Here is a 27000-nt window from a genome sequence, read left to right on the forward strand (position 1 = left end):
GAGCGATTCCAGATGATTCATTTTTCTGCCAATATACATGTGAACTGTACTTTGTGTCTTCAACTACATTATGTTGAAGCCTTTGGAGATCATCTGCTCTCAGTGGAGCTCAGACTGAAACACATCTGCTGAAAAACCTACGGAGCAGGGGTGTGTGTATTTGAGGGGGTGCGGGAGTTTAACTTATAATTATGTAATGCCTCATTTCACATGGTTTGTTTGAATCGGTCGAATCATTTCAGTCTTAAGCGGAAACCAGCTAAATTTAATGTTTAATTGAATCTTAATGTCAACAGTCGCACAAAAACACGGAGGTTTTTCTGCATATTTATGCACTGCTAAAAACTCGCATGTGCTGCAGCTGGAGAAACTCACATTTCCTACAAAACAACCACAGAGACTAAACAAAACAACACAAAAATGGGGGGGAAATGTGTGTTTATCCTTAAAAAGAGCTTCCAGATGAGCACTGAATCAGTTTGACTTCTTAATTTATTTTCTTTTATTAAATATAAATGTTAGTACTTGTATAAGTGAAAGAGTCTCATTGAAAATGATGGACATTGTCTAATTTGAATTCAAATAAACACATTAATTTTTTTTACAGAGAGAAAAAATCATGGACCACTGAAATAGATTTACATTGAATTATAGAGATATTTTAACACTAAACTAGACCATAAATTCAAGAGTCATATTCTCAATTTTTCCCACATTTATTGGTACCTCAAGTGTAAAAAGCCTTAAATGAAATGAATGTCTTATAGCAGAAAAATATAAATAAATAAATCTAACCTTTAATTTGAGCAACTTAAATTATCAAGTCAATATTTAAAAAATATTGTTTTTCTTATCAAAATCACCAATGCAATATTAGTGGCATTCCTGCAGTTATTTCTTTGTACAATCCACTTTTTATTATGCTATTTTAAAGACACCTATGCTGTAGCGAGGTTAAAGGAGCTTTTGGAGGAAAGGCAGGCCCACAGCATCACGGATCCTCTGCCATGCTTAACAGAGTAAGGTCCAACCAGCTTGTATTCACAGATGTGGAAAGACATGGCTGCCTCTATTATCTCCTTCCTTCATTTCTTTCTGAATGAAGTCTATGTTTTGTTTTGGGGATTCTTTTGTACCAGAGAATAACTTCTCTCGCCGACCAATCTGTTTATAACAACAGCAGAAATTGAAATGTTGACTGAGACTCTTTGGAAGTCGCATGTGTCCTGCTCCCTGGCTCAACGTCTCATTAGGGCTGGGGATAATGAAGAAAAGATGTGGCCTGCTGGCTTCAGCGTAAGAAAACACAACACAGGAGACGTCTGGAGCAGCTGCATCTGTGCTGTGATCTGGTCAGCAGTTCAGTGAAAAATATATATACAATCCCCCAACAAAAGTCAAAATGTTTAATGTTTAGCTGTTTGTAAACACTAAACGCAGACATTTCCTATGTGTTTACATTTTTTTTGTCGGATTTGATGACATTCTCAAGGCCAGTCGTCGTTTTACAGAATGTACAGATGGTCAGATATTGGGCTTTAACTCTAATAATTAGAGTGAGAGCAGTTCTCCTCATAAACATCTGGAGCTGGTATACGAGACCCTCCACCCCAACCCCCAGCCTTGAATACCAATGTTGTTACATCAAGGGTCCTGATTCAGTGTGTGTGTTTGGGCCGGAGAGCAAACCGAATTCCAGGAGTTAAAACATGAAGGATGGAAAAAGAGTCAGGGTCAGGGAATGATTGTGTCTGGTTCTGTGTGTGTGTGTGCGCGTGTGTGCGTGTGTGTGTGTGTGGGTTGTGGGGTAGTAAACGGACAAAGAGGCGAGCTGAGTTTGTAAGGTGCATAATGTCAGAGGAATATGAACAACTGAGTGTATTGTTTTAGAAGTGTGTGGGTGGGTATGTGAGAGCGAGCACAGCTGTGTGTTTCTGCATTATTTACCCAATTCAGAACTGATAATCTATTCAAACGTTGCTCCCTGTTAACCCAGAGGATTTTGACTTCAGTGTTTCTCTGGAAACATTATACAATATCCCTTCGCACAAAGAGTGTGTCTGCGCTTCTGATTTACATGTATTGAATTTAGAAGTGTCTCAAAAAATGCACTAAATATTATACATAATGAGATAAAACTGCTGCGACAGACTGGCAACCTGTCCAGGGTGACCCCTTCCACTTTTGCCATAAAGCACCATAAACTTTAATCAAATCAAACCTGTGCTCTTACATTTTTAGACTCTTAAAGATTTTAGAAATGACAAAATACAAAGGAAATGTGCATTTGTTGTCAGCACTAGTTGGTTAGTTTTTCTCTCTCGTCGCGCTCTCTTTTCTGTCCTAAAATGACAATTAATATATTTGTATGTCCAAATATGTTTTATAACATTCACAACAATTGCAGCTAAAACCAAAACTGTATATTTGCATGTTTTTATTGTCATTGCCTAAATCACAATTAAAGCACGGAGCGTGTACCAATGCTCAGCATTATTTATAGACTGGACTACTTTTGTCAAGCTTTATGCGTCAGAATCAGGAAAACGGCCCTGCCATCCGTCACTCATCAGGGATTAGTCTTTAAGTCTTTAATTACATTTTTTGGACACATACATTTTATATAAAATAACTTTTGGAGAAATGACGCCTCCTCTGCCATACTCTGATTTTCCTTTTCTCAGTTTTATCATTTTAATGTTGGTAGTTGGATTTGGAAATGCCAGCGTACTTTGAGTAGGCTGCAGTCGGGGCGAGGACTGATCAATCACCGCCTACACGAAAATCCTTAAAACATATTCAGGAACCAACAAAAGAAGAAAGAAATGAAAACTCCGTAAACACATAATTGGAGAACAAAGGAGAGATTTTTTTTCTTTTGTCTTGGAGGATCCATGTTGATCAGTAACACAACCAAAACATTCAACAGGTTTCCTTCTGTCTCAAATTGTTGGAGACGTTTCTCATACCTGCTGCCGGCTGCATTCACAGCCAATACACAATATTGTATTTATAATTTTATTGTTTGCTATGATAAGTTAATGAAACAATCCTTACAGATCAACTGAACACTTTGCAGATAGTTTTATAAGTGATTTAATATGTCATCTCCTAACATTAGCAACTCCACTTTCACTCCAAAGTATTCCATATACAACACATTATTTTACACAGTAGTTGAGGATAAACAAATGTGAAATCCATTGTAATAACTGAAAACAGGGATTTCATGTGGGATCCATCTAAAGTTTTTACTTGAAGAACCAGATGGATGCATGGAGAGGGACATCTCCCCCCCTCCCAACTAAAATGTGTTAAACAATGCAGAAGGCTTTTAAAGTTAGCTTAAAAGGAAGTTCAGCCTCTGTTTGTATTGCTCACGCTTGGCACAGTTTCGCATTATTTCCTGTATTTACAGGGTTGATCGGGGTTCAATATTTGCTGGGCGAACTAAAGTTGTTTTGCCTAAAATATTAAGCAAATATTTCAGTGTGTCTAAAAACTTCCAGCTGTACTAACAGCAAAAGATATTGTCATCCTCCATATTGTCAGGGGCTGAACTCAAATCCATGACACATTGTTTAGAAAAGATCTATGCCTTTATTTTTTGAGCAACATTATGACACTTTCTCTCCGTGCACGACTTTGTGGTGGTCAGCCATAAATCTTGTGTGAAAATATGTTTAAGGGGTGTGAATACATTTGTAAAACACTGCTCCCCTTTTGACCGTTAAAATAAACACACACAAATTAAGCGCCACCTTCATGGATGAGGGATATCTGCCACACGCTGATAACAGGGGTGTGGACTCACACTCTCCCACAAACATTACATCACCGTCACATGTGAAAAACAAACGGCAGCAAAAAGAAATAGCCAAAAGTTGGGCCGTTGTAACATTTGCTTTGATGCAAATGCTTGATGCTTATATTTCAATAGATAACTAAAAAAAAAAAGGAGAAGAAATAGACACACACCACCGCACTCAGATGTGAGCGGTGCCAGCAGCCCACACAGTTTAGGTTGACATTTAAATGCAAATTGAGCTGAAAAGTATTTTTTTTTTTTAACCATCTCACTGCTGAAAGTGTAAAAATAAAATAAATAACCGATCAAGCATGAGATCGGAATAAGAACAAGAGGGAAATAATCGAAAGGCATCCAGTTTGGATTAGGAAAAGAAGAAACAAAGCGAACGTTTGGCAGAAGCTTTCCTGTTTGCCTTTAGACATTTGTCGACATCACAAAATCCTCACACTGAAAATGAAGCAGTAACTACAAATTGCTGTCATTTGTAGCTAAACAAATGACAGCAATTTAAACTGAGTGCCTTCACATCTCTGACAGTTCAGCTTTGAGCTATGAGATCCTGCACAGCATGCTCACACTCACAACATTTGCAACCGATTGCTGCTGTTGGCAACTTCAGCATTTGGTAGACGACAACAAACAACAATCAAAACTGCTTCATCACATATTTAGGACACTGGCTCATCAGTCGATCTCAGTTCAGCCGCAAGCTGTTTGTATAACCTGAACACGAGGAGCTGAACTGCTCTGCTTTTCACATGTTTCTGTCCCTTTTACTTATTTTCCAAAACAGCACGGTTTTATGGAAAAACAAAATGCTGTTAGAAACCATCAAAGTAAAACTAAAAGGGAGTCTTTGTACCACTGATCAAAAACTAAAGCTCAGTTTCAGGCCAGTTTATTTGAAACCATCATTTTGGTATTTCTGATCAATATACAGAAATTTCCACAGTAATCCTAAAGTGATATTATTTTAAACGTCATTAGAGTCATCCAGAAGCAAAGCATTTGCAGTGACTAGAAAAGGTGCGGAAGCTGAGTTGGTTATGCTAAATATCACTGTTACTGCTGAAAACGACTCTCCTCGGATCAGGAAAAGGTTTTCCAATCTGTTATTGAATGTGTGAATTGTGTTCTTGTGTTTCCTATTCTTTGCTGACTGGTGTGGTCATCAGCTGTTGTAGCCCATCTGCTCAAAGGTTTAAAGATCCTCTTGTGGATGTCCCGGTGGGAGCAAGTGGTTATTTGAGCTACTCTCGTCTTTCCATCAAGTCGAACCAGCCTGCCAATTTCCAACCAAACTCTGATGTCAATATGGTGTTTCTGACCATCGACAGCTGCTGCTCACTGGATATTTTCTCTTTGTGTTCCACTTTCTGCTAACCTGAGAGATGGCTGTCTGTGAAATTGCCAGCAGATCCGACATTTTCTGAAATGCAGCCTGTTTGATGATGTGGACTATTTTCGAACTGAAATTTTCCTCCACAGAAACATTTTGGTCGCGACGCCCCTTTGAAACTATTGAGGCCTAACAATAAGTAGCAAGGACTGAAACGGCATCCAACCAAACCAGCAGCCTCAGTGGCGTTTGCTAAAGATTGGAAGATCAACTTTTTGATATTAAGATAATAGTTGTAATGCTGGATATATTTTACACCTTATAAATACAGAAAGCCATGAGGCTTGGCCTCTCTGAAGGTAAAAAGCCCGGTTTACAGCATCTGTAAAACTTTATCAATAACCTGAAATCTTTTTGTTCTAGGCTGAACAAGAAATGTCAAATAGGTGTTTATTGTATGAAATTTCATGAACAGAAACTTTTGTCAGGCAGCCAACAAAAACTGTATGCGTCGCTTGAGAGATGATAAGAAAGGATCATCAATCTTCTCACTGATCGCTCATGTTGACAAACAAACACCTGTTCAACATTTTCTGCTTCATTTGTGTTAACAGGCAGAGACTGAAGTTTAACATCAGAACAAGTGGCATCAATCAACTTCAGATTCTTGTGCCACGGCCAAGTAGTCACCATGTCAAAGAAGTGTGGATGGAAGCTTGATCCACGACTAATGTGGTTTACTACGCAACGCCGACTTCCTCTTTCTTTTCCCGTATCTTCTTCCACTATTCCCAAACCTGTGCTCATGATATCTCGACATTCCTCCTTTGCTGCTCTTCACTTGCGATCTGTCCACAGGCAACTGAATCAGCAGCAGGTACCGCACATGTTGCACACTCACACACATTGAAGTGGAGTTGGGGACTTCATAAACAGACGCCAGCTGGTTTGTCCTGCAGACACAGGCTAAACACACACACACACACTCACACACACTGCAGAGCTGTTACACAATGCAGCACAGCACCAGTGGGAAAAACTGGTGTTTATAGCAATCCCTGCCCAGTGCTTTGGTTCTCATGTTCGCTCAGCTCTCGTTAGCAGTGCTTCTCACTCACATCCACCTCTCAGCTCAGGTTCTTTAATCCTGTAGAGGCCTTGTCTGTTCCGGTCACTTCCATCCGGCTTTCTTTTATTTTCCTTTTTAAATCCCTTCTTTGCTTCCCTCCAGCTGCGTATCAATTCATGTTTCTCTTTTTTTCCTTCCCTGTCTCTCTAACCCACTGTGAACTAGTTACATCTGCTCTTTTTGAGCAACTTCTGGAGCAGCTGCAGAAATAAATTCACAAATTCAATGTGAACAAGAAATACATAGCAGTTTTTATCATTTAAAAGTGGTCCACTTATTATCTCAAAAATATAAAATTAAACACTTAACAATAATAGGCATTGACAATAATAACAGTAACATTAAGAAGATTTTTACTTATAACGCACTTTAAATGTTAATCTCAAAGTGCTACAGAATGACAGTAAAAACATTAACCAAAGCCTCTGGATTATAAGCCCTTCTTTTACATCTTCATCTTTGTTTCAGAACCGGCTACGTCTGTTTTTAGCAAACCATTTTGCTTTGACGCAAAACTCAAAGACGAACGGATTGATTCACGAGAAAGTTTAGCTGTAAAGTTGAAATCGTTGCCCTGCATACTCACGCATACAAGGAAGATTCTTTGTGTCAAATCAAAGGCGAGTATACCACACTCTCGCATCCCCGAGCATATACTTCACGGCATCGTGAGCCAACATCAAACCAGCGATCCTTGGCTGTGAAAGGGTTAACAGCGGTCACGATCTATCCGTCACTCCAGGCCAGTGCTCAATTATTCAACAAGCTGCGATCCAGTTTCATCACCTGCCAAAACTGCTGCCAGCACCCGCTGGGGGAGGAATATACACACTGTGTATTTGTAGCTGCACACAAATTAAGCATTTAGGGCAATGTTTTCTTATTCTGCTCTGTTTCGCGTTTTAACCTCAAAGCGGCTCCACTGAGCTGCAAAGATACACATGTAAACGCATGCAGGTAAACATTCAATTTAGATCAGTTAATCTACTAAACAAACACTAATTAATAAGTGTCATCTCCAGGACAGATCTTGTTCTTTTCAAAGGATCTAGAGCTAATTTGAATCAGTTTCGTTCATCCAGTCCAGTCAGAAAGTGAGATTTAGGTCTAATCAGTAACCTTCAGTTTATGATGTAATGCAAACTGAAGGTAGATTATACACAACCGCATGGACACGGGGTGCAAAATGACAGCAGGATGGGACGAAATGGCAACACACGTCGGTACGAAATGAGGTCGCAAACTGGTGAAGGGACGTTGTCAACAAATTAGCATAAAAGAAAAACACACCGTCCACAATTTTAAGATATTCAAGATAAATGAAACGCGGTATTGTGTGTCTGCGGTGGTCTCCCCCACATGTTCTCCCTCAGACTTACGGAGACAAAGGCCGATTGTGGCAGGACACATAGGAGTTCGTGGAATAGCGCTACTTCCATTGACCGCACATCCTCTCACCGAGACACAGCCGGGACGCTGGGGTCAGCACATGTAGGTGTGTATTGTTGGAAATAAAACATTAGTTTTGTAGTGGGCGTGAAATATTCCATATACTGTAGTTTTCTTAACAGCAAAGCAGCTGGATTCACGGGCAGATGTTCCATAATGAGCTTGTTTGGATCTGCGATGCAGCTTTTTTTTAAATTATTATTATTATTGTTTCCAGCAGCTCCTGCTGTCTCTCCTCCCATGTGGGACTTTGATTTGAAAAGTGTCCGCTGGTGATAACCGAAAGCTCTCCCCACGTGATGCGAGGGCTTGCTGACAGAGGAGGAAAACTTTACATGTCATTTTTCTTCCTGCAGTCAAAATATTTCTCTCCCAGAATCTGTTTTCAACCAAGTTTTCAACAGGCAGAGCTCACACAAACACAGCAGCCTCGTTCCGTAACGCTTCTTCTTGTTTAGAAAAGCTTTTTCTGTAACCCGAGTCTCTCTGGTTGATGCTCCAAGTCATCGAAATCATTATCGCTGTCCGTCTCACTGTTTCAGGTTTTTCTTGACAAGCACGGTTTTGTGTAATCACAACAGAAAGTATTTGCCTCTTTACAGCTTTCTTTGTGTTTTTAATATGTTTCAGACCATCAAGTCAAATTTTAACATCAAAGACAACCCGAGTAAAAGTAAAATCAGCTTTCAAACGATGTTTCCAAACCAACGTGGCCCAGTTTAGACTGTAATTTAAACTGGGTTCCAACAATCAAACATTTATGTTAAGTAATGAGTCTTTTGCATCACTGGAAAGGAATTGTAGCCCACTTTTATTTACAGAACTGTTTTAATTAAGCTGCAGAAATGATATCTTTAGGGTCATAAAAATAAGCATCGCATTTGGATTCAAGCTCAGACTTTCACTAGGCCACTCGAAACGTTATTTTTGTTACATTCGGATCACCCAGACATAGACTTAATGAGTGATGTTTTAGATCATTGTGCTGCGGCATGACCCACATGTTAAGGTCTCAAACTGCGGCATATCCAGGTCTGAAAGTAGCAAAGTAGCTCGTACCATTTTTTATTACTGTGATGTTCTTTTTCTGAACATACAACTTCCAAGAGTTCAAGTTTTGTCTCCTAAAATTGTTTTGGTTTCTCAAAATGATTTTTTTGGCAAACATAAGATGGACCTCTATTGTTCAATCATGAACACAAATCGTACCTGAAGCAAGTGAGACATGCAAGACTTTAAATGTTGTCCTAGGTTCCTCCGCGGCGTCTTTTGGCCTACTTCGTGTCGTCTGATGGCTTCTATTTAAGTGATCTTTCAATTCTCCAGGTTAGAATGTATTCAGGCCCGACTGTGGCTAGTGAAACTGCACCAAACGTTTGGTTAATGCTCTAAATCGCTGAAGTGTGACCGCAAGCAAAGTCAGAAATCTGCAGTGGGGCAAATACTTCTGCACCACAGCGCTGCATGTCAGGGGCGATCAGGTCTCCACCTGAGCTGATTTTGTGGCGATCGAGCCGACAATAGGAGAAAAACAACAAACGTGAAGTGTAACCTCACACCGCGACAAGCTCAGAGTCTGTGAGATGGCACAGGCCCCACAGGGGCGATTAGTGGGGTTCAGCTCCGCATTGAAAGGCAGTCAGAGGTTAAACTGGCAGACACTCACGTCTCCCCACATAATGACTCCCAGCTGTGTTGCTCTCAGTGTTTACATTAGAGCTCCACTTTTCCTCACCAGCGTGTCTTACTGGAAACCTCGGTCATCTTCACTTCTCTTCGTAAACCAGCTCTCTCTCTCTTCCTCTCTTCTCCTATCTCTCCCTCTCTCTCTCTCTCTCTGCTTATCTGTCTGCTGTCTTTCTTTGGCCTCTGCGTGATCTTTTCATTTCTTCAACTCTCATTCTCAACCCTCTCGCCGCATCTAATTTTCCAACCCTCCCACACACTCGACTCTCTCCCCTTTCTTGCTTATTGGCTTCCCGCTCTCACTTGTTTTCTGTTGTTTTTTTTTTTTTCCTCCATCAACCAGATCCCAGAATACTAATACATTTGAAAAAAAAAGTTGTTTTATTTTCACCCTTACAGCCCAACCCGAGCACTTCTTCTGCAGCCAGGAAACAGAGGATGTGCAGGGACTCATGGGAGAATAATTGATTTGGATTTTTCTGTTGTCTTCCTCCATTTCAGGGCAATCTTCCCAGATCCCTGCTTCCCAAAAGTATTTGATGCCTGAAACAAATTAGAATGTTTCTGAATGTGTTTCCTGAACTATAGTGGTGGTATCTCCATTTTTTATCTTTTTTTTTGGAAGTGCAACGAGTTTGTGCCAACGTAAAGTCATTGATGATTGATTGAACGCTATCTTCACCCACTACCTCTCTTGTTAGCATGTTCCTCTACCTTCATCTCTCTGTTTTTTTCTCTCAGTCTGCCTACATACATATTTTTAGCCTTCACAAGCTGTACTCCAGAGCAAGCTTCACATATGCTAAAAAAAAAATTGTCATGAAATATAAAATCTGCACACTTCATCTGTGCTGTCCTGTTTGTGTGAAGTGTTACAGGAACCTGTGTGTTGCACCTCAGTGTTGATATGAGCTGAGGTTTCAGAGCCGGGCCTCAAACTGTGGCCTTCCCCCTCCTCCCCTCACGCCACATTTCGTCCATCCCCGGCTGTGTAGGTGGTAAATCAGCATGATCATGGCGAAGAGCTTCAGGCACAATTAATCCGACTCTGTAAATGTCGTCACCCGAGCTGGCAGAGCTGGCAGCAGTATGCTGCAAATGGAAAGTTCCAGGAAAAAAAAAACCTTTCATAAAACCCAGCAACTAAATGGACATTTTGCATGAAATAGTCTCTATATAATTTGGTAAAAATGAATTATTTCATGCTAAAATGCAAAGAACACAGTCCAAATTCATTAATTTTTGCTTATATTGTTACCTGAAAATCGCCACAGGCATTGCTTGCTTTGCACCTTCTTTTTACATAAATTGCACTAATTAAACATTAAAGGCATTTATCCATTGTCAAAAATGACTTTCTTGAAATGAGCAAATTAATAAATGAGCATTAAAAAATACTGTAAACATATACAGTTTTTATACTACCGGGTCGGAGTCGGCATATATCATATTTTTTTATCATTTATTGTGAGACATTTCTTATCATAATAAAAAAAAATTACATATATTTATTATTGTTACAATAAATTCCAACTGTCTGTGTTGTCAAATTGATAGTTTTACTATTTTCTCCACTTAATTTACAATAAAAGTATCCACAAACATTAATAAATATGGAAATAAGTGTGCAGTTTAGTGATACAAATCACACTTCTTTATGTGTCTGGAGTCCTAAACAAGTGTATTATAAGTGTGTTATATTTTTAAAGAGTCGATTCTCTGTTTGTGTGACTGTGATTGTTGTGTAATGCAGCCATAGTGACCTGCAAAATAATTAATTAATAGTTCTTATATCAATTTTCATCATAGTACCACAAAATATTGTGATACAACTTTTAAGTGTGTATCGCTCGCCTTTACTCCAGAGGGCAGCATTATTTTATAGCAATGTTTACCTTAAATTTCATTTAATGTCTAGGTAAGGAAAAAAGTAAATTTGTTTGCAGATACCTCTGTTCTATGTTTTGTCCTAACCACTTTCTCCCTGTTTACCACAGAGAGGCTGGCTCCGTAGCTGTTTAGCTGTGGTTCCTCTGTGGTTTTGCTGTGAATCAACATGGTTGTATTAGTTGAGTGATGTATTAAAGTTACAGATGTAAAAGCATCCCTCAGAGAGGCAGGAGTGGTAAAAACATTATGACACATTTTGGTCTAACTACGCAGCTAAATGCACCTAGAAAGTGATTATCATGTATACAGCCACAGAGTCAGCCATTAATGTTTTATAGCCGTTATTTAAAAAAAAAACAAAAAAAAAACAAAAAAAAAAACAAAACGTGTTGATCGGCATGGGAAGCAAATTTACTCTCAAACATTTCTTCCAGGAGACCTCAACAGAAGTGGAGATTCAGTCTCAGCCTCAGGACCAGCCCCCCCAGCAGGTCGACCCGTCTGAGCTCGCTCCACGTCTGTGCCACCTGACTCGGTCAGTGGGGGGCTATGGCTTCAACCTGCACAGCGACCGGTCACGGCCCGGTCAGTACATCCGCTCCCTGGACCCGGGGTCGCCCGCCGAGCTTGCCGGACTGCGACCACAAGACAGACTAGTTGAGGTAGGAGGCAGAAGCTTGAAGTGAGCCGCTGTATCTGTAAGACGTAGCTGATGGTGTCAGTGGCATGCAACACTTTCCAGCTGCTGTTTACTCATGTTTGTTCACACATGAAGGAAAGAAAGCAACATTGAAAGATTTGACAGAAGATTTATAGCGGCATATCCCTCTATCAAACACCGTAGGTGTTAACAAGAAGTATTACGAAGCAATTCATGATGGTGAAGTTAAAAGAAAACAATGCATAGTTCTCAAATGTAAAAAAAAATCTGTATATTGTGTATTTAGCTCCACTGACTCAACCACCTTTCACTACCGCTGTTAGTCATCTGGGATGTGTCTCCACCGTCTTTCCGTCCAAAGATGGAAAATTTTGCCCCGTCTTCATTATAAGACAACCGAATCTTAGTCAGATCTGAAAAATGTACATTTTAAAGTCGCTACAGATTCTGAAATGGATTTGGGGCAGAATATGTTTTTTTTTATCTAAGCTATTCCATCTCTGGGTCTATGTTTGTCCTGCTGGAAGGCAAACCTCTGCTTCGAGTCTTTTGCAGCTTTTTTTGCTGAAGAAAATCATCTTCACAGAATAATTCATCAGGACATTCACCACTGTTAGTCTTCAGCATTTTGCCTACAGGCGATAAAGTTCAGTTAAGGTCTTTTGTGGTATAAGCTGCAGACAGGACTTTCTTCTTGCCTCTCTTCCATAATGGACTGCGATGTAGAGCTCACAACTCATAATAGTCCTGTTGACATATTCTCCTACCTGAACTGTGGATCTGTGGAGCTCCTGCAGGCTGCCGTCTTCTTATTATTGTTTTATAACATATAACATACACTGCTTTAAATTTTCCAAAACTTGGTCCCTGTCCTGGCTGACTGTGTGTAATAGTTTGGTTTTTTTAACAGCTACTTACTTTGTTTCATCTCATGCAATACTCATAAAATACATTACAGATAGAGGTTGTAAAGTGACCAAATGTAGAAAAGTTCTGGGGTTGTAAATAATTTTGCAAAATAACTTCTTTAGTGCTCAACTTCTAAATGTGAAGCCAGATTCAGTTTTTGATTTTTTACGTTACTTTTTATTATGTGTCCTTACTGGAAGGCGTGTTGTGTGTGAAAGTGAAAAAGATCCCCCACAGCAGAGATGATATGCTGAGATAAAGATGTCCAACAAAACACACTCAGCGAGAACTGTGAGCACAAATGCTCTTGGCTGACGGGAAGCCAGAGATAATAAGATAATTATTTGTTAATGACACTGTGTTTAACTGGTTTGTGCTGTAAAATAGGATAATTGTTGGACTGTGAGATAATCCCATGAGACGACTGCAGTCCCTCACTTCTCTTAAGTGACGGTTCCCTCTGTGCGCTTGCTTGCACTCCTGGTTTTTGCATGTGGCATAATTTGCACAGAACTTTTCATTCTGTCTCCTGTAAATAAATAACTTTTCACAAGGACGTTATTGCGCTCACTTTCCATGTTAGACAAAAGATACTTATTCTAAAAGTGAAAGATTTTTGTCTGTCATTTATCTAAAAAAGAAAATAGATGACTTAGTTGTACCGACAGTATGTCGAAAATGCCAAAGAGTTTAATTTAGAAAAAGAAAGATGATGATGGGATACGCTGCAGGAGAGTAATGTCTCTGATGTTTATGTCACAGGCAACTACAAGGTCATAAAACATTCAAATTTGCAAAAAAGAATAGGAACTGTAATTGCAAAAATCTGTGAAACTTGATCACTTTCGCATCTGAGCGTAAACATAGTCGGAGTAAACACACCCTTCGTTCCCACGACCATTGGCTTCCCGGGCCGAACATCGGGATCCAATGTCACACAGAAGAGCAGCACACATGATACCGATCTGCTCTAACAGTAGAGTAAAAAAAAATAAAAAATAAGCATTTTATTCACTGTCTATGTGAGCAAGCATGCAGATGAGTTTTTATATTTTATTGATTATCTCTGATGGACTTTTCTCCTGTAAGGCGGCTTGTTGCCCGATCCGATGGCCGTTTCTCAAATTAAAACTCCTTCTGATGCTATGCCGTGTTTAATTGAAATAATCTGTGCAGCAAAACTGTAATTCTTGAGATGATCTGTTATTCACATTAATATACTTATTGGAATCAGAGAAGGTTTAAGCTGTGTAGCTTCACTTGAACGTTAGCTAGCTGGAGAAAATCTGTGGGAACATCCTGCAGCAGGTCACCAATGGCAACAAATGTCCACTTCTCTGACATGTTTCCATTTAGAAATAAAATATGGTACCACAAGTTATGACCAGTTGCTTAATGCTGAGTAGACTCTAAACATGGGCTCCTCTACAAGTCCATTTCTTGGATGTCTGGGAAGCAGGGGCACCACCAGAAACCTTGGGCCCCCTGACAAAAAATTTGTTTGGGCCCCCCAGTGCAGCTGTTGTTACAATTTTTTGAATCTATTTGACCCAGAAAAAGTGTCACAATTTTAAAGGCTTGCATCTGCCTTGCTTTCTGTGGTCCAGTACTGATACTAGCACAATATTTACTGATCATGAATTTTACATCCAACTGTCCACATCCAGTATGCAAGTAGGTTGCTTAAATTTTTTCTAAGTTTTAGATACTGAAATGTCTCTCCCCATGAGCAATAGTGAAAAGCAACGTGCAACTACACATGAAGCAATCTAGACTTCTCGAAAATGCTGTAGTTGCATTTTATTCAAGCTGCAGTACATAACTTTAATAAAAAAGTATCTTTTCTCCATATTTGTTAAAGTTGTCACCATGTTGTAGCAGTTTGTTATGAGACAGATAATTTGTGAAAACAATCAATCTCCTCCATCTCCTTCCTAAATTACTATTACTGGTTAAAGTAAAGCACCTTTCTGACCAAAACAACCAGTCAGAACTAGTATGACGCTCTTAGCGCTGTCAATCAACCTCATTCACTCGCTCCTAAATGTGCTAATGGGGGAGAAACAGCTTATTGTTGCAAGAACCTGTTTATCTCCCGTCATTGTTAGCTATGCTAACTAAGCTGAGCATTCACAGTTTGAATCTGCACAGCTCTGTGCTATGCTAGCTGCAGCACGGCACAAATCGAGGGGGAGTAAGGATGAGCAGCATCACATGAGATTGTGATTGACAGCACTAAAACTCTCCTGTCACTGACTGGTTGTTTCTAGAGAATCCTGGGAGAAAGCAGAGGAAATAGATCGTTCACAGATTACCTCTCATACCATACTGTCACAACATAATGACAGTTTTAAAAAATATGTGGAAATTTTTTTTTATAAAAAAGCGACATACTGCAGCTTTAATTTCACTTAGGAGAGAACAGGTCAGGTGGGACGTGGGTTAGAGCTGCTGCTGACTGACTCATCTGTTGTTAAGTGGTAAAAGGTACAAGGGAACAAGTTAAATATATGAATATGCTGGTAATTTTTTTCCTTAATTTGCTAGTGAAATGGAGGTAATCAGTAATTTGTAGCTAAGCTAATTATGAAAAATGGTTGATAATCTCACACAGTCTACCCACCTCTCTTGGAGAAAAACTGGGTTATAAATTAACACTCTTGCCTTTTTCTCTCTTTCCCTCTCTCTATTTTGTTTTTGAAAACCTGATTTTATAACTTTTCTTAGCAGCATAGTAACTGCCACAGGCGCCGCTGTATTCAGCTGCAGCTTCTACTGACTGTAGCTGCATACGTCACTGTTAAGCTCCAAGCAGGAACAAACCATTTCATGCAGATCCAGGGGGATTCAGGGCAAAAACGGATGTGTGTTTTTTGGTCTGGGAGGGGAAACATTAAACTTTTACAGCTAAAAACAATCTTTAAAAATACAATATGATTAATTTTGTATTTGACAGGACCCCGATTTTTTATTTTTTTATTTCTACGAACAAAAAATAAATAATTAAATTGTGGAGTCATCACTTTCCCCTCCTATACCGAGCCCCTGCTGGGAAGCTACAAGATCAGTCGTTCATGATCGACCTTTTAAAGAGCAGACCTCACAGATCCTCGGTTTGTCAGGGCTCAGTGGCTTTCATAAGCTCAGTCACTCTCTGAAACTTGTCGTGCATCACTGAGTATGTCTGAACATTGTGGGCTCTTGAAAACAGCGTATGAAGCTGTCGTGGAATGCAATTACCCGGCATTGCTAAAGTAATAAAGTAAATTACGAAAGTAAGACGCATTAAAAACACAGCTTTGTCCTCTTTTCACACTGGTGGCCATGCTAACTTCGGTTTGCAACTTTTTCAGCAGATTGAGGCGACACAGAGACTCCCCATGTGCGCCGTGAATGTGTGAGCAATGATCAATCTGTCAGTATGCTGACTGCTCACATTTGTGTTTACGTCATTTCTGGTGCTTTTCCTATCAGAAATTTCTGTCTGTAGATAAAAAATATCTGTGAGTGATATTTTGTGTGTGAAATTATATAGTCCTTATAGTCCTCATATAATCAATGCATGTTTATATTCCACAGAAGCAGAAGGACAATAGATTGTTTTTTTACATTCTGTCTTGGCATTGCAGTCGTTTATTGAAGCTGCTTGCCTTCATGTGCCAGGGCAGATTTGCTCTATAAACAAGATGTCTCAGGATGGAATGCTAATTGACCTAATTAAATCAAGAAAACAGATTAAAATGGCTAAAACAATGTCATAGGAACACGTCACTGCATGACTTGAGTGTGTGTTAGTGTGTGGACTTGTATTTGTTACATTGTAAAGCCCATTTTTCTGACAAAATCTGGTGATCCATTGCTCCTTGTGAGGCTCAAAGCCTGGGTCTTTTGAAAAGAAGAGGTGTTTTTGGGTTAGAAGTTAGGTTTAGGACGAAGGTATGAATTGAGTTTAGGTAAGGTTAAAGGTTAGGCATGTACTGGTAATGGCTAGGCTTAGGGTGAGGGTCGGGGTTAGGCTACAGAAATGAATGAAAAATGAATGGAAGTCAATGCAAAGTCCAAGTGAAAATAGAAAGACATACTATGTGAGTGTGTGGTTGGTTGGTTGGTTGGTTGGTTGGTTGGTTGGTTGGTTGGTTGGTTGGTTGGTTGGTTGGTTGGACGGCTTGCATGGAGTGTGTGCAAATTTGTGACCTGGAGGTGCAAAGTTATGGCGCTAAAACAAAGTTACTAGAGTGGTGAGAAGTCCTTCCACCCTGAGCACCTAAGAACAGCAAAGAACAGGAGGACTCAGCTTTGCAAGAACGCAAGAGCCACAGGTAGATAAATGGAAAGCACAACCTCAAAGCAGCCAAACGCTCTTAAAGGAGAAGGGTCATCAGTGAAGCCCAAGCCCAGCAACCCCCAAGACAAAGAGTCCTATGGTGACACATATATCACCGAACCCTCCGCACACCACCGCCACAGAAACGTTTATTGCTGCACTTCTCTTCAATCCTGGCCTGAAATAATGTGTGCTTTAGTTGCTACTCATAGTAGAGTTACGCTTATTGTACTTGTAATGGTGTTAACTGTGCTCATTTCCTAATTATCAATACAAAGCATGTATATTTTTAGACAATTGAACATTTAACACCTTCATCACATGGTAACAGTTGTGTTTAAAATCTGATCTGACGCTCAGGTCTGTTGCATGGCTTGTTTACGTGTGTACATGCTGTGATAATTGGAGTCGTCTCTGACCGTGCACCTGGAGAATCGCCTGTGTTGCCTCTCAGCAGCTTGTTAGAGAGCTGAACGACCATGAAGAGCTTTCCCTGTCAGCCGTTCGCCGTCTTTTTCTCTCCCCACGCCCCATTACACCGGAGTTGTGTCAGCAACGAGCGCTGTAAAGGCCACCGTGACAGCTCAGCTTTCTGCCGATGTTTGGCAGAAGCCCTGACGCCAGTGAACGCCTCGTCGCTCTCTGCTGTAGCCGCGTCCAACAGAGCGTGCTCGGAACCGCCGAGAACCTGAGCTTGATGTCAAACGTCACATGAATCTGCTGCTCTCTGACTGGTTTTGTTTGGATAAAGTCGTGGTAGAACATAACCGGGATCAGTTCTCTTTCTCACTTTCTGGGGCTAATTTTAACCTCGGCCTCTGAGACATTTACAGGTGTCAGCAGATGGTGAAACCCAACAAATAGTCCTCGCTTCTATCATTTGATATTTTAATTTTAATTCTGCTTTACTACATTTTTATGTAGAATATTTCTTTTAAAAGATTTTGCAAATCTAGTAGCCTTTTTTCAGAGTTTCAGACAAGAAAACTGAAAAAAGACATTCTACAGAGTTTTCTTTCAATTTATGCACATTTATAGGAAAAGGAGAAGGGTGACCATTTAACATAAATTTGCTTAGGAGTGTTGCTGTGTACGGTAGCTTATTGAACACTGTCGTCTCTCTCGTAGCTTGTTTGTTGTGTTCTTTGTTCTTTTGTGAAGCTAACACAGACGCCAAATGGTCAAAAGCCACTCTCGTCTCATGTGTCACGGCCGCAGATGTGCTGATCTGTTGGAAAGTTCTGGTTTTGATCGCCGCATCAAAAAGGAGAAAGTACCTTCAGGTTCAAACTCTGTGAAGCCACACACACACACACGCACACACATGCAGACACACACTGAGTATTAAGAGGTTTCCTGAAGACTGATCCCACGGGAAATAGGCTTGTGCACGGTTCCTACAGCATGTATTAATTAACCGAGCGGGAAGAGAACGATGCATTGTCCAGTGAGGGTTGGACCGTTAATGAAGTCTGTGAGGCACAACACAACACCTGTTGTCGGACCTATACAGAGATGTTTGTTCTCTCTGTACTGACCTGTCTGTCTGTCTCACTGGGTGACCGAATGCCTGCATGGAAGGAGTCCTGGATAAAACAGATGCACGGATGAGAGGAGGAGTCGTTCACATTTTCCATCTGTTGACATTCTTCTATTTCATTTGTTGCCCAGTGTTTTCCTCTTTCGCTCTAGTTTCCTTTTACTTTGCTTCTTCATGTGTCTGCTGTGAACAACCCATGCAGTCTCCCATAAAGTAGACTTTAATGTCTTTAAGTCTCCCCTTCTGTCTTAAAGAAAATGCTACGTTTTATTCTCCTTCTACATCCTCTTCTCCCCCACCCCATCAAAAGCAGTGAATTTTAAACAAATTCCCCATCAGCAAAAGAGACACCTGACACCTGAGCCAAAGCCGGAGCTCAGGAGAGCCATCAAATATTGATGCCGTACCAACAACACAAACTCGCTGTGTTGCGACGCAGCCTGCTGAGCACCCACAACGGTCTAGACGGAGCTACTGAAACGCAGTGTCCAGATAAGAGCAGGTGCAAACAAGCCTGGTGCCTTTACCAGCTAGGTGCAGAGGTGAGGGAGATAACTGTGTTTTCCCTGTGCATTTCACCTTTTATGTTCGAACTGCAGCCACATCTGCGTCTGCATGCAACTCCTTCAACAGTGCTGAGAATCAGTTCTGTTGTTATTCAGTAAAATCTAAAAGCAAAGAGTTTGAGAAAAGTGTCCAAACGTTGTGCATGCTCCTTGGGGGGGGAAGAAAAATGGTTTTATGAGCAATTGCTGTGTGGTTACATGGCTCCCCCTTGTGGATGAGTTAGGAAGCACATGCACTACAGTGAATTGCATTGGATTTTTTTTTTTTTTTTACAAAAGGTTTTTGATTTTTTTTTTTTTTTTTTTAGTTTTATTTATTTTAAATAAATAAACTAAACTAATACATAGTTTTCTGTTTGGTTTTTAATCGCAGAGACTTGCATTCAGTTCCCCTCAAGTCATTTCTAGGTTTTTGTGTAATTGATACTGCCAGTTCCTCGCAGCTTTGCACATCTACAGACTGAAACTTTTACCCATTCTTTGTTGCAAAACAGCTGAAGCTCAGTCAGACTGAATGAGAGAATCTGTGGTGAACATCAGTCAATACTCCAGTCATGCCACAGATTCTCATTTGGATTTAGGTCTAGATTTAATCTGGTGCTCTGGTCTCAAGTCTTTTGTTGCCTGTATTAGGTTTTCTGTGTTTGCTGAATATGGGATAGTGTGTCCTGGCTGATGTGCTACTTCCTGAAATTTTGGGCTGCTTTAAACTGAGGATCTTCTATCTCATTTTTACTTGAGTCAATCAGCAAATGGGAATTTTTATAAAAACTTTTCCAGCCTTCTGGCTGCATATCTGATTAATTCTCTCCTTGCATCTCAGCTTAGATGGATGGTCGTGTCTTGTGTTCTTTGGTCTTTATGATGCAGTTTGTTCTCTAATGCTCTTTAGCAAACCTCTGAGGCCTTCACATAGCAGCTGGATTTATACTGAGATCTAATCAGCAGAGGTGGAAACTTTTTCCTATTTATTTTTGGCAACTTCTGAAGATACTTGGTTGTGCAGGATTTTGCTTACATGAAAAAGTACACCATCATTTTCCATAATTTGCAGGTTTTTCTTTGCAAAACGTCTTGAACACTGTGTTCTTTTCCAGTCACATCACAATTATTCAGAGCGTACTGAAAACACAAATAAAAGTTTCTGGTTGCACTGTAATAAAATAAGGCGAAACAAAACTTTGCTTGACGTTCACACAGAAAATAATCTCTCCGTTTCCCCGTTTCTGTTCAGGTGAACGGCGTGAACATCGAGGGCATGAGGCATACAGAGGTAGTGGCCTTCATAAAGAAAGGGGGAGACGAGACCTGGCTGCTGGTGGTGGATCCAGAAACGGATGAACACTTCAAGAGAAGAGGAGTGATCCCCACGATCAGCCACGTCAAAGGTGGGACAGGCTGAAAGCTGAACGTATCCGAAATTTTAACAGCTGCAAAAGTTTATGTCAAGTTATAAACGTTGTTCTGCAATTCGATGCATACGAATTAATGGATAGGGTATTTACATCAAAATTTTAAACACTGGAATAAAACAAAAAACTTTTGTGTTTTGTCTCCTTTGTATTCTTGTTCCTAGATTATGACGGTCCTTCCATATCCAACGGATCGCCCAGCCCTCAGGTCAACGGCAGCTCCACCACGCAGTCCTTCAGGTCGACGCGCTCAGACCTCAGCACGCAGGTCGGTGTGGACGCCCGTACAGGCCGTTCCGCTTAAGAGTCTGAATCCTAAGCCCGTACCTCACGATCTTTCATTTTCACTTCATTGTCTCTGACGCCCAGCTGGCAGACGACGACGGCAGCCAGCTCATGGACCCCTTCGCCGAGATCGGCCTGAGACTCGCCGCCACGGCGGCGGAGGAAAAGATGAAAATCCATGCCAAGGAGAAGAAGAAGGCGCCACAGATGGACTGGATGAAGAAATACGAGCTGTTCAGTAACTTCTAATCTTAGTTTCTTGCCTCGCGAGACTTTGCGAAAGGCATTTCCTAAAAATCGAACTTCTCTGAATAAGAAGCTTTTCCTATACTCAGATGAAAATAATCCCGACACACGAGGGACACATTTTCTCTTTTCTCAACACCTTTTCTCTCAGTCAACTATTTGATTCAGCCTCCTCCTCTGAGAGACTCGGAATAGCAGCTATTTTTTATATTTAAAAACCACAAACAAGAGTAAACAAGCAGCTTCCTGTTATGGAAAGCCTTCTAAAGAGGTTACTGGACACTGTGACATGAATGATTGGTGGGAGTTTATATATATTTTTTTTTTCAAATTAGCCTGAGGAAGCAGGCAGAAGCATCACTGTGAAAGACTCTGCACCTCCATCCCATGCAGACAATGTACAACCAAGAAAACATCGCTGTGTATTCTGTCTTACGTGTATTTTTACGTCAAGTATATCATCATTAATCATCGTCGTCATTAACGTACGCCTGTTTGCGAAACATAAAAATAATTCAAGAGAACTTCTTCATGCTCTAATCACCAATATCTCCTTATCTGAAGACAAAGGGAGTGACCACTAAGGGAAGAAGAGGGAAGGAGCTCCAGGTTCATAGAAAGGATGTGTTTTAAAGTTTATCGCAAAACAAACACCTTTCTGAATCACTTAATATTTCAGAGAAACATTTTTGAAAAATCTAGTAAGAGATTAGCATAATCAGAGAAACTTAAATTAAAGTGGTTTAATGGGAATTTGTTTTATGAGTTCAGACATTTTTTTTTTGTTCGTTTATTTGTTTGTCAAAGAACTTGTGGAGGCAACATTTAGCTGCAGGCCAAGTAGCATTCTACTAATAATTCAGTATTAATTATTTTTCTTTTATATTATTAGACTTATGAAGCAAATATGATTGTGAAGGCTACACCTTTTTCTTTGTTACTAGGATACTTGGAAAGTTTTAGATTGTAGTAGTACAGTAGGAGTGTAGTCTCGTTTTACAAGATGTGGGAAAAGCCTTAAAATAAATTTGAAAGTGTATTAGACTTTTATGAAGTTCAATTTACAGTGAATGAGTTTGTGTGTAAATATGTCGTAACACAGGGCTGGGCTGGAGGGGAACCCATAATTATTACGCCTTTATTCCCTGTGACGGCTAAAACGCAGCAAAGACCTCTGGGTAACCAAGTCTCCATAACAACCATTAGACTCTATCTACTTACTAGCAGGTGGTTTGGGAGGCATACCAAAAAAAAAAAGTATTTTCTATCCTACTATCAGAGATTAAAAAAAAAAGGCTGCTCAACTCAAAGGGAATCGTAACTTTGTTCAGATAAAAGTAAAGCTACATTTGAGTTGTTTCAAGCATCAGATTCAAGTTGAAAACATTCAAATTGCAAGTTTACCAGCACCGCCAATTTATTGAATTAGAAGTGATAGTAAATGGTCTTTGCCAAAATAATTTACTACATTTTTGTTTTTTGTTTTTTTGTGCACGGACATATTGGATATTAAACTTCGGGTTGCGTGACAAGTTCAGACTTTCCCAGTCACTACTCCAACTTGAGAAGATGTTCTTATTTTTTACAACAAACATGAAGAAAAAAAAACAACTTCTGATCACAGGAGGAATGCAGAGCATACATGAGCTGTCCAGTGACAAACACTGTAGGCCTGAAAATAAGGCTCATTTAGTGAAAAAGCTCCTCATATCCGGTTAAGTACAGTGGAGGTTTTTAAATATTGTTGCCTGTTTCTGTCCCAGAGGTTCTGGAAAGTGCATGGCCTCATTAACTCTTTTAAATGCCTGGATATTCAAAAACAAAACATTGCTCCATCAGTAAGGGGACGATGGGTCACCTCAGGCTTTTTCAGCAAGACAATGTTCTAAAACAAATCAACTCAGAAATGGTTTACCAAACAAAGTCAAACCTTTTCCTTTGTCAATTTGGTTCACAGACATAACTTTATAGAAAACTGTGAACTGTGTATCTTCAAACTTTGTGAAATGCTGCGGCAGAAGAGCAATTGGTGCTTTCCAATTGGCAGAGAGGGGTTGCACCGAATATTAAAAGCAGGGACACCTGTAAGTTTGCCACTGGGGTCAAAGGTAAGATTGGGGGTTTTCAGAATATTTCAGTGTGAGATTTTGCTGTTACAATTGAGTGGAATTTATTTTAAGGCTTTTCGCACCCGTTTACAAAAATTCAAATGTGATGTGAAGTTTAATAGCAATAAAAAAGCCGTCATGAATAGTGAGGGATCAATCAGATTTTTACTGGTCGAGACAAATTTCTGGTTTTCTTTAAGTTTTCACTTGTTAATTATTTACAAGAATTGTAAGATTGGTCCTGTAGGTATACCAAAACCTTTACTTTATCTAATCTTTACTAATCCCAAAGCTACTGTGTGATGTCTTTGCAGACCAAAAAAAGTGAACACTTTCAGATTTGATGTTTATTGAAAAGGAAAAAAAGCAAATATTTCAATTCGAGTCCTGCCCAATCAGAGCAAATTGAATGATTTCAATCAGTAGCTGATTGACTGGAGCGCAGCGGGTCTTGTAAAAAAAACCTACTCTTTTCACGTAAGTCTTCAAGCTAATCAGTTTTTATCGTAGGAGTCGAACATTTCATTTCTGTAAACTAAAAGTCTTTGGACAGAGGTTAAAGTTTAACAGAAACCGACTCTCTTCTGGTACCAGATCAGATACAACATGGCAGCGTGTTGGTCAGGAAGAGCTGGAGAAGCTCACAGCGAGGTCAGAGGGGTTTCAGGAAAGACACAGTTAGCCGCAGAGGTTACAGAGGATTACTATGCATATAGGAACAGCTGAAATACACATGCTTGTATGTGGAAAAGGTAAACATGTAATGCATTAGAGTAATTAGCGTTAGCTCTATACTCTGACAGAGTCTGGAAAGCAATCTGTGTTACAGATGTACATATGTGTCAGGTTGCATTTTTTTCAATAAAGTGAAACAAAGGCTTCTTTTGAATTTACCAAAATGTTGCATTCATTCACCTTTCACAGGGAGATTGCAGGATTTGGGATTTTCCATCCCTCATTTCTCCTCTATTGGTTTTTTTTTTGTTTGTTTTGTTTTTTTGTTCCACTGTCCCTCGTTTGCTCCTGTTTCCTCTCAGCCCCCCCTTTATGTCTCCCTCTCAGTGAGGATTATGTTGGCGTACAGTTTCAGGTTCGGCCTGTTCTCACAATTCTTCCACTAGCCAGCTGCTGTGAGGACACACAGGGGTTACATCGGGGTCAGAAGTGGGTTTGTGGCCATGTGAGAGAGCTTGCAGTGGTTTGTGTGTGTCTTCATTGAATGCAAAGAGAAGTCTGCACTCTTTGTCTTCTCTGATTCTGGATACTCTGAAATATGCAATGCTTTAGTGATTTTTATTTTTTATTTTTGGTTCACTCAAATAGTTTAAAAACTTTTTGGATATACTAAAAAAAAATCATATTTTCTGGATTTTGTTCCAGTTTAGTCCAGTGTTTCTCAGGTATTAGCTCAGGTTTTATGCAGACACCTACAGTATTTATTAAGTATGGCATAAGAATATCTATTTATCTTACTTTAAATGGTAAATGACTATTTGCAGTAGCTTATTTTATGCTAAAATATTATAGATTTCCTCTTTACCAGCCATAAGTTAGCATCTTACACTCACAATAAGTCTTGGGCCGAATAACCTATAAGCAGGGACATGCACAGATAGACACTAGGGGGTGCTAGAGCACCTGCTATTTACCCCATGTACAAAAAGTGCCCTTCTGAAACTGTTTATTTTATTTTTATTTATTTGTTTAGCGTGTAGTGTGTTCCCAAAGGTAGTATTTGCAGATTAAAAGTCTACATTACCAGAGTTCCACATTTTTGCTATTTAGCCCAACAAGAAAAGACTGCAGTTAAAACACGACTTGGTTTTGAGTTGATTTTTTTTTTTTTCCCCCCAGACACTTTTAAACATCTGCATCAGACAGGATGTGGCTATTGATTTGAAATAGGTTTATAGTCATGATGTCTGTAATTAATGTCAAACAACTAAGGAAGCCGGTGTTTCCAAGTGCTGCACAATAAAACATTCCTGGAAATTAACCAGATGACAACTGTGAAGCATGGAGGTGGACGTGTCCTGATTTGGGATCCTGATAGATGAATTTGAAACAGGCTGTAAATGAAACTCTTCAATCATTTCACAGCTTAAAGTGAGGAGTGGGGGAAACTTTCTTCTGACTTTCAAAGGCTGGCAGATGACCACAAGAAGCATCTTACTGAACGTATTTCAACCAAAGGAGTAACAAATTGGTTGGCCAAAAGGGGCAACACTAAAGCATAGCTGACGGGCACTGATCCATGTCTCCAGCGGTGGCTGAGTCAGAGGTCAGGTTGCTACTGCATCACCAGGTTCCTCCTTATGGAGTAACAAATTTTGTTATAAATGTAAGCGTTTTTGTTGTTTCTTTTTGTGCATGTGTGTGTGTGTGTGTGTGTGTGTGTGTGACAAAAAGAAACACATTTTCACAGTGGCTTTCAGACTTTTGAAGGCGCACCAGAGTTCTAATTTAAATTGGTGTTTTTGTATTTCTGTCCGCAGCAGCATATTGTGTTGTGTTTGCTTCAAAATAGAGGAAATGGAGGACAAAGGCAGCAGTGGTCAGCCTAAAGAAGACATTTGTAGCAAATGAAAAGCATCTGAAAGGCATTTTATTAGAAACAAACAAAATTCCAGCAAAGTCCAAACCAGCTCCCCTGGATAGCATCATGATGCTACCACTGCCGTGTTTCAGCATGGCAACGATTTCATGAAGTTTCTCTCGTTTTCTTCCCTACATGCAAGTAAACCAATAACTTATGCTTTGGTCTCAAAGGTATTTTCCATGAATTTATCTATAGAAAAGGGAAAACACTATGTTTTTGCAAGTAGGCTACTGGTAATAAAAACACAAATTCTTCCTCTATTACATATAGGAATCTTTTATTTATGATGTATTCATAGGTCAAAATAAGTTTAAAAAAATAACTTTTGATGACAGATCTGTTCAAATAAAAGCTTTGAAATATTTTAGGAACCATAAAGAAATATTGATGCATATTATTGACAATTATTACAAATAATTGGAAGTAAATGGTAGAAAAAACTTTTATTTAACCAGGTGAGTTAAGAACAATTATTTACAATTACAACCTGGTAAAAAGATGATGATTCAAAACGATTCAAGACTTTTGCCCAGAGACGATTGGAGGAGAAAATGCTACTAGATGGACATTTATTAAGCTCTTATCTAAATTGTGCCTATAATCAGTAGCTCAGCCAGAGTAAACATATTTATTACCTTTTAGTGCTTAATTTTCTAGAACACACATTACAGCAGCTAATAAGCTACCATCCGTCCACTAGGAGGCACAACATCAGCATTTCAGATCCAGGAAGTGGGACAAACCTTTTCTAGCATGAGGCTGTGGTTAGATTGGATCCTACCTGAGCTTGCTCAAAATGCAACTCCACACGTGGCCACATTATCAACCTCCCTGGAGGTTATGGCGAGGCCGAGCCATGACGCCAGCACATCAAAGGACAGCCCCAGTTCAAAGCAGTCTGCAATTTCAGAGCAGTAAAAGCAAGAGAACAGAGGCAGAGAATAGAGCCACAGGTGGACACTTTCTGTTTAGCCTGTCTCGGTCGTCGCACGCAGTTCTAACTTCCTATTGATGATAGATGATTGCTCGCCTTAAACCCCAGGTTT

The 27000-nt window shown here is 39.9% G+C and overlaps 1 protein-coding gene across 2 annotated transcripts in view; it reads left to right on the top strand.

Moving 5' to 3' along the window:
- Positions 1-23679, top strand: part of LOC103145469 (Na(+)/H(+) exchange regulatory cofactor NHE-RF2) — a 31757-nt gene extending 8078 nt beyond the window's left edge. The window contains exons 3-6 of one of the 2 annotated variants that reach the window (XM_007562919.2): positions 11739-11966; positions 20539-20692; positions 20881-20984; positions 21086-23679. In XM_007562919.2, the coding sequence (XP_007562981.2) occupies positions 11739-11966; positions 20539-20692; positions 20881-20984; positions 21086-21250 (651 nt within the window). In that variant the 3' untranslated portion in view covers positions 21251-23679. Of the gene's footprint in view, positions 1-11738; positions 11967-20538; positions 20693-20880; positions 21007-21078 lie in introns of both variants that reach the window. The other variant, XM_016676883.1, reaches the window with a different exon arrangement.
- Positions 23680-27000: the final 3321 nt, after the last annotated feature.

The sequence above is a fragment of the Poecilia formosa genome, unplaced genomic scaffold (assembly GCF_000485575.1).
Source record: "Poecilia formosa unplaced genomic scaffold, Poecilia_formosa-5.1.2 Scaffold142, whole genome shotgun sequence".
Classification (NCBI taxonomy): domain Eukaryota; kingdom Metazoa; phylum Chordata; class Actinopteri; order Cyprinodontiformes; family Poeciliidae; genus Poecilia; species Poecilia formosa.